The sequence below is a fragment of the Nannospalax galili genome, unplaced genomic scaffold (assembly GCF_000622305.1).
Source record: "Nannospalax galili isolate Female #2095 unplaced genomic scaffold, S.galili_v1.0 scaffold751, whole genome shotgun sequence".
NCBI classification, from domain to species: domain Eukaryota; kingdom Metazoa; phylum Chordata; class Mammalia; order Rodentia; family Spalacidae; genus Nannospalax; species Nannospalax galili.
In genome coordinates, this window is record NW_008331125.1 from 11,353 (window position 1) to 20,301 (window position 8,949).

An 8,949-nucleotide genomic window follows, 5' to 3' on the forward strand; every position below is an offset into this window, starting at 1 on the left:
TCCCCTCCCCTCTCCTCTCCTCTCCTCTCCTCTCCTCGGCCCAGCTTTTACATAAATGCTGGGAATCCAAACGCAGTTCTTGTTCTGAAGTGGGCACTTTACCAATTAAGCCATCTCCCATGCCCCCCCACCCCATTTTTTAGCACAGTATAAAAATATGTTATTAAGGGGCTGGAGAGATGGCTCAGCAGTTAAGAGCACTGACTGCTCTTGCAGAGGACCTGCTTTCGATTCCCAGCACCCACATGGCGCCTATGAACCGTCCTTTACTCTAGTTTCAGAGGAATTCAAAGCCCTCTTCTGACCTCCACGGCATTGCACGACATGGGTGCATTCACATACATGCAGGCAATACACTCATACACATAAAATAAAAATAAAATATTTTTTAAAGATGTTATTAAAAGAAGATTCAGGGGGTTGGAGAGATGGCTCAGTGCTTGAGAGCACTGACTATTCCTGCAGAAGACCTGGGTTTGAATCCCAGCACCCACATGGCAAGTAAAAACTGTCCATAACTCCAGGTCTAGGGGATTTGACACCCTCTTCTGTCCTCCACCGACACTGCACAACATGAGTGCACTTACACACATGCAAGTGTAACACCTATACACATAAAATAAAAACAAGTAAATAGCCGGGTGTGGTGGCACATGCCTTTAATACCAGCACTTGGGAGACAGAGGCAGCTACATCTCTGTGAGTTCAAGGCCAGGCTGGTTTACATAGGGAGTTCCAGACCAGCTGGGGCTACAGGGAGACCCTGTCTTAAAAAGACCAAAATAACAGCAACAACAACAAAAAATAAATAAAAAGAGATTCAGCCAGGTATGGTGGCACATGCCTTTAAAAGATTCCAGCACTCAAGGCTGAGGCAGGCAGATCTCTTGTGAGTTTGAGGACAGCCTGGTTTACATAGCACGTTTCAGGCCAGCCAGGGCTGCATAGTGAAACCATGCCTCAAAAAATGAATAAATGAATGAATGTTCATTTGAGCTAGAAAACTTGGAAAAATTGCTCAGATGTATGTATTTAAAAATGTTAAGCAGATACAGTTTTACTAAAAGGAAGTTTTGGTCATGGGGAGGAATTCATCTTGAGAATATTGGATTTAGCGGATTTGAAGAATACAGCTCATATTGCAGTGGGTTGAGAAAGGAATGCAAGACATGGAAATAATTAACAAAGATGCTTTATAAAGTGAATCCTATTGTGTTGGTCTATGCCTATAATCCTAATACCTGGGAGTAAGGGACAGGAGAATCATGAGTTTGAGGCCAGTGTGGCCTGTGTGGCAAGGTTGTGCCTAGCTTAGGTTTGACACTGTCCCCCCCCAAAAATGTAAAAATAGTTACTTTCTAATTTCATTTTAATTTTTTCAAAATCACAGGACAATAGAGTCCATATTGGACCCAAAATGGAAATCCGAGTGGTAACATTAGGATTAGATGGTGCTGGAAAAACCACTATTTTGTTTAAGTTAAAACAAGATGAATTCATGCAACCTATTCCAACAATTGGTAAGTTTGAATATTGATGGTCAGCTATCTTAGAGCTGAATCTGAGTGTTATTTGATATTGTTATACTGGTGGATCTTTTCGTGGCTCTAAGACACCATCATTTCAGAGAAAAAAAAAAGAAAGATTCTCTGGTTGTGGGTTGAAATGTGACTGTGGAGATAGTAAGATGGGTGGAGTGTTGGTGGGACAATCAGAAGGAGGACAGGTTATGGAATCAGACTGAGGGTTAAGGGCGAGGGGCATCAGTGGAAGATGGCAGACACATGGACTAGCAGGTCCTGAGGACCCTGGTGAACTGTAGAGGGCTAGCAGCTGTTACAGAATTACATTCCCCATGGGACTATGAGTAGAGTTGGTTGGGCTTTAGTAGACATTGCTATAAGCAGACAGTTTCTAAGTGAAAATTATAAGCAGTGTGTTGCTTGTGTTTGATGTGTTATTCATTATAAACACAAATACAAGAGTAACTTTTTTTTTCAAACAGGTTTTAATGTGGAAACTGTAGAATACAAAAATCTAAAATTCACCATTTGGGATGTAGGTGGAAAACACAAATTAAGACCATTGTGGAAACATTATTATCTTAATACTCAAGGTAAGATTAAAAATGACATTTTAGCCGGGTGTGGTGGCGCACGTCTGTAGTCCCAGCACTTGGGAGGCAGAGGCAGGAGGATCTCTATGAGTTCAAGGCCAGCCTGGTCTACATAGTGAATTCCAGGACAGCTGGGGCTACAGGGAGACCCTGCTTTAAAAAGAAAAAAAAAAAAAAAAAAAGACATTTTAACTTAAAATCTTATGATGATTTACCTAGCAAAACTGATATTTAAACATTGATACATCAGCTGTTATCTCATTTTTTGTAAAAAATGATGATGGTAGCCTGGGACATGTACTTTTAGTTTACTGACAGGCCATTATTTTAGAATAAAAAGTACTTAGCTTGTTATGAATTAAGAGTACTTATCTCTTGGTTGTTAAGGGTTGAAATTGATCATGAGTGTTCATATGGGTACTATCATTGACACCATGAGAATATGAAGTTGTAGTGTATGTGCACTTCTCAGTTCAACATTTGGCCCACTATAATCATCTAGCAGCACTAGTCCCTAATTTATAATTAGTTGTTCTCTCAGTGAATATACATTGCTTTGCGCTAGACCGAACTACATATCCCAACATTCATCTTAGCTTTTGTTCACATTTCACTCCATTTTGTGCCTCCACACCCCAACCTGAAGTATTTAAACACCTACATCCAATTAGCTTGGAATTTGCTATGAGTCATAACAGAAAGTAGAATGTTGAAGGAAAGGAATATTTTAGAAAAGATGGTGATATCTTATTTTTAAAAGATAACCTTTTTTTCTATACTTGTTTAAAGTAATGTTTTCACTATGGCTTTTTCATTATTCATGTTCCTCCTGGCTGCCTTCCTTCCCCGAAATAGTTCCCCCTTCTGCTTTCATGAGATTGCCTTTTGTAAAGGGAATTTTCAAAGAACCAGTAGCTTCAAGGTAGATCTTAAGTACATTTTCACTCATTAAGTGAAAAATATTGATATACAGATCAGTCTGTTTGATAATTTTATAAATCCTGTCAGGGATGGGAGATATTCAACCTGTGAAGTTCTCTGAACTGCTCAAGATCATATAGTAATTATTGTTGGATCTTACCATTAAATAGGCAGCCTTTAAATGAAAATAGAGGTGGTAAGCAAAATTTAGCTGTAATATAATAATGAAGAAGTTAATAATTGGTTCATTTACTGAAATTTAACAAGTGACTAATGAATATTTTTGTGTATTTTTTGGCAGCTGTTGTATTTGTTGTTGATAGCAGTCACAAAGACAGAATTAGTGAAGCACACAGTGAACTTGCAAAGTTGTTAACAGAAAAAGAACTCCGAGATGCTTTGCTCCTGATTTTTGCTAACAAACAGGTAATGCATTTTTATATCAGAACACTTACTTTAGTAGTTTTGTGTATTTTGTGTCATAAATCAGTTGGAAAGGTTTCAAAGAACATCAATTCAATAGATATTTATAAAATTTTTGCTGTGGAAAATGTTGTCCTGGGTACCCTAGATTATGCAGAATAGTCAAGTAATTGCTCACAGTGCATTCTTATGTATGTATGTATGTATGTATGTATGTATGTATGTATGTGTGTATGTATACATTAGATCTTAATGTTGAGAAAACTGAGAAGTAACTTTAATAATAGCAAATTGCTATGAGACATAAGAGATCAAGTAAGAAAGAAAAAACACAATTTTAAAATAGATGATATCTTGCAAGGTTTAAAAAGTAAGATTTAAAAAGGTAGAGGCAGAAGGATCATGAATATAAGGCCAAAGCTAGCATGAACTACATAGCAAGATCTTGTCTCAAAAAATAAATGAAGGGCTGGTCATAAAGCCTAGTGGTAGAACACTTGCATAATACACAAAAGGCCCTCGGTTTAATCCCTAGAATAAATGGGGGCATTGTAAGAAAAGAGGTGAAATTATGACAGGAGTTGAAGTTATAGATGATGTTGAGTTTGTATGTGAAGGAAATTATTTTTTATTTCTTTTTTTAAAAAAGATTTGTTATTTTTATATGTACGAGTGTATTGCCTGCATGTACGTGATTGCACCTGTGTTGTGCAATGCCATGGAGGTCAGAACAGGGCTTCACATTCCCCTGGAACTGGAGTTAAGGACAGTTTGTAGCCACCATGTGGGTGCTGGGAATCGAACCTGGGTCCTCTGCAAGAGCAGCAGTCGGTGCTCTTAAATGCTGAGCCATTTCTCCAGCCCCGAAGGAAATAATTTTAATAGAGAAAACAATAGCGTGGTGTTTTTAGGGAGCATCAAACAAAGTTTCATGTAAGGTGCACATAGAGGATGAAGAAAATTTAAATTAACAGATCAGTCATGTTGTAAAGGCCTGCCAGGGCTAGACTGAGAAACATTTTATTTTAAAGCAAAAACTATCAAACCTTTTGAACTAGTACATGAAAATATCACACCAAAGTTTTAAGACTAATTCAAGGGTAAACTGCAGAGTCACAGCTAGGAAGTAAGACAGGAAATGTAGTACACTGCTGAGGTAATTCAAATGAGCATTAAGAAGACCTTGAATTAGAGGAATAGAAAGGTAGGAGATAAGGGACTTTTATAGAGGTAGAATGAGCATTTGGTGGTAGAATGGGGAAGGATGAAGGATTTGTGTAGGAGAGTCGTTATTCTTAGAAGTAGAGTAAAATTTGAATACAGCAAATGTCATAGGAGGGGAGAGTAACATGCAGAAGAATTTTCCCCCTCCAAGAATAAAAAGAACAGGCAAACTAGTAGGAATGGATAGATTTATCCTGACTTGCAATAGAAGACATGCAAAGAAGTATGATACCTGTCAGGCTTTTGAAGATAAGTTGTTCATAATCCTCAGAGATTCTATGTACTATTGATGTAGTTATTAAACTTACATTATTTTTTTATAGGACAGTTTGGCAATACTTGTTAAAGTTTTAGGTGTTTATTCCCTATGACTATGAAATTCTTCAGTAATATACCACGTTATACTACAGACAATTTTGTAAATTTATGGAAACTTACCTATGCGTATGTATGCATGAGTGCAGTTGTCCCTCAGTATCCATGGCATTGGTTTCAGGACCCCTTACAGATACCAAAATCTTTGGATGCTCAAATTCTTTTTTTTTATTTTTTATTTTATGTGTATGGGTGTATTGCCTGCATGTAGGTAAGTGCACCCGTGTCATGCAGTGCCCACAGAGGACAGAAGAGGCTGTCAGATCCCCTGGAACTGGAGTCACCGACAGTTGTTAGCTACCATGTGGGTGCTGGTATTCGAACCCGGGTCTTCTGTGAGAACAACCAGTGTTCTTTACTGCTAAGCCATCTCTCCAGCCCATCTTTTTATAAAATCTAATATCTATGCATAACATAAACACATTTTTCTATATACTTGAAATCATCTATAGACTACTCATCACATTTAATACAATGTAAATGCTGTGCTAATAGTTGTTAGCCTTCATTGTTTAGAGAATAACAAGTAAAAGTCTGTACTGTTCAGCAACAAATTATTACTGGCTGTTGCTTCTGGGAAGTAGTGGCAGGAATGTTCAGAGAGGGCATCTAAAATATCTGAATAATTTTAATCTAGTTAATTGAATCATGGATAGCAGAGCCCATGGATACAGAGAGCTAACTATATGACTAGTGAAATTATATTGCATTCACACAATAGAATGCAATTTTAATGTTCAAAATAATGTGCAAAATCTATATGTGCTGATAATGTGAAGATATTTTAAATTTAATGCAGTAAGTAAAAAACCAAAATCTTTAAGGATAAAGGATTTTGTGTATGTGTGTGTGTGTGTGTGTGGCATATGTGTCTCATTGAAAAAAAAATATAATTTAAGTGTGGAAATTTTCTTGAAAAATATGGAAGAAATTGTTATTGATTGTTGCTCCTGGGAAGGACCAAGGGGGTATTCAGAGTGGGAAATGGAATAAAATCTTCATTATGTAGACTTTACAGGAAGCATTTTTTATGGTATGTATGTATTTTTATCTTTGGGGGGGGTAGCTTGATGCCTTATAATGACCAAGGCAGTAACTTTTAATCAGGTTGCATAGCTCTCAATTTCATTGTTTTTGTTAATATATGTTTATATGTTATTTTAACCAAAACTCTTAATTTTTTCTGTTAATCTCAGAATAATTATTGAAAAATGAATCTAAGTTTTAACTTTTAGGGATTCAATTAGAATGTTCCCAATACATTCAGGGTGGCCTGGAACTCAGAGATATGCCTGCCTTGCCTCCCAAGTGCTGGGATTAAAGGCATGCGCCACCATACCTGGCTATTAATACATTTTTGTACAAGTAAATGAGAAGAGTTAGGAAAATGATGGAAGTACTGATTAAAAATTATTAATTGTATATCTTTTAGGATGTTGCAGGAGCACTGTCAGTAGAAGAAATCACTGAACTTCTCAGTCTCCATAAACTATGCTGTGGCCGGAGCTGGTATATTCAGGGTTGTGATGCTCGAAGTGGTATGGGGCTCTATGAGGGGCTGGACTGGCTCTCCCGGCAACTTGTGGCTGCTGGAGTGTTGGATGTTGCTTGATTATAATGCAACAGTTGTGCAAGCTTGTGGTTAAAAGTTACTTTGCACGTAATATATTCTAAGAAATTCTATATCTCAAATGTAATAGTTAATTTAGGTTATGCATATATAAGAATCTGGGAACTAAGGTATGTCATTACTTTTAAAATTTATTCTCTGGCAAAATTTAAGCAGATTAGATTGGTTTAAATAGAGATTTCTTGGTTATGTGGTCTCTTAATAAGTACATGAGATACTGGAGTTTGTCAGTTTATGTGGCCCATATACTGGGAGAGAAGTAGTCACAAAGAAAGAGTACACAAAGGCTCTTTATTTCAGTGAAAAAATAGAGAATATGAGTGAGTGCCTGACGGAATGTAGGGAAGTACAGCTTCTTAACCTGCCTTTTTACTCAGTTTTTGCAGTACTTAACAGCAGACAGGGCAGTTGTGTACTAAAATCTAAACTGCATTGGGGTGGTAATAAGATTGCTTTACTTTCAAGCTCATTATAACATAAAACCATTAATGGTGAGAACTATAAATTATAGAAAATCAAAAACATATTTTGTATGTTTTTATTAAAACTTTCTCTTAAAGCATTTTGCATAAAACAGTGAGAATGAAATATTATCTAAGTAGGCCTGATCATCAGACCAATACTAAATCAAAGAATAATAAAGCTGTGAACGATTTCTGATCTTCACTTGTAAGAACCATTTCCAAATTTAAACCTAGGTTTGTTTCCTAGGTCCGAGCCCTAAATTGGTCCTTCAGTTTTTCAACACACTCAGATTACTTTCCAAATAGTGCATCTTATGTGGCAATGACTTATTGGTAAAATGTAGCAAGGTACATGAAGAACCAGAGTCTGTTTATATAAATACATAGGGACCTAAATAGAAAACTACCTTAGGAAAAGTTATTCACACAGTGGGGAATGCCAGTTACCTAATTAATTTAAATAGCTCCCAAATTTAAGTGCATTTACTTGATATTACAAAGGATCAAGGCTCCTCATGACAAGGTCTCAGTAAAGAGGAAGAACATGTCTAAAGAAGAAACATTCAAAACGTTTACATTTATTGTGGCAGTGTTGTAAGTAAAAGTTAAATTTTGTGTTCTTTACTATTTCTTATTTGTAAAAGATAGTCTTATTTTGGAAGCATGATTTATTATATTTAGTTAGGTTTTTTGTTTGCTTTTAATGCTCTTCATACTTTAAGATGTTGAGACAAATCTTATTCATTTGTTACAAGGACAATGATATCTGACAAGATGTGATTTTTAGGAGATACTCTTCTGGCTCAATCTTTTCAAATGTACTTTTTTTTTTTTTTTTTTTTTTAAACACAACTTTTAGAAAACAAAGCATTAGAAAAAACCCATCAGTGTTATGGGCAATATGTAAATAAATACTTAAATATTTTTGCCATTGTTTTTCAAGAAAGTAAATGGTCATGCTGTTACAAGTAGGTTGTGTGCATATGTAATACTTTGGAATTAAATTATTTAATATTTGACAGATTTCAGTGACTGTGAAAAATAAAGATATTGTATTTGCTTGTGAGCCCTTGAACTGTTTTCTGTACTAGGTAATTTCAAAAAACAAAAACGAAGTGTAACATTAACATGTGAACTTGCTTTTCCTGTAGGTTAAGAAGTTTATTATTTCACTAATCTTTGTAATTCTTAACATATAACCAAGCATCGTTTTAAAATTGTGCTTAACTATGTGCATAATGTAGATATGCTATAGTATTTATATGTGATCTCTTTTTTTTTTTCAAGAAATATTTTTTTCAGGTTCCCATTACTGTTCATCATTGTATTCTTTGACTAATTATCTATGATTGTGCTAGTTCCTCCTGGGAAATCACAAATGTTTTAAGTACAATATATTAGGATTTGCCTTCTAGCTCTGAATTTATGTATTACATCTAAATATTATTGTATGATTATGTAAAGCAGGTGTGCTAAGTGTATGTAATTCAGGAATGCTTTATAACCACCAGAGGCCATTATTTGCACTTATATATATTATGAGAATAGAAAGCAATAAAAAGTTAAAGATAAAAAGAGAAGTTCTCTTATTATTCTTAAAAGTCTGTTTCTTAAACCATGCATCTAGTATCATTGCTGTTATTCAGAACCTGGGGTATAGATCAGTAGTAGAAACACTTGCCTGGCATGAAGTCCTGGGTTTGATTTCTAACACTGCAAAAAAGATAAGTATCATTATTTGGGCTATGGTTAAGAGAAACACAAAAAGGAGTAGAGAATGCCTTATCTCTAAAATT

The 8,949-nt window shown here is 35.6% G+C and overlaps 1 protein-coding gene across 2 annotated transcripts in view; it reads left to right on the plus strand.

The window, feature by feature from the left end:
• Trim23 (tripartite motif containing 23) overlaps window positions 1-8,728 on the plus strand; it is a gene marked incomplete at its 5' end in the record, with an annotated part of 13,618 nt that extends 4,890 nt beyond the window's left edge. The window contains 5 exon segments of one of the 2 annotated variants that reach the window (XM_029557776.1): window positions 1,391-1,520; window positions 2,006-2,116; window positions 3,339-3,463; window positions 6,492-6,597; window positions 6,896-8,728. In XM_029557776.1, coding sequence (XP_029413636.1) covers window positions 1,391-1,520; window positions 2,006-2,116; window positions 3,339-3,463; window positions 6,492-6,597; window positions 6,896-7,164 — 741 coding nt within the window. 2 annotated transcript variants of the gene reach the window in all.
• Window positions 8,729-8,949: the final 221 nt, after the last annotated feature.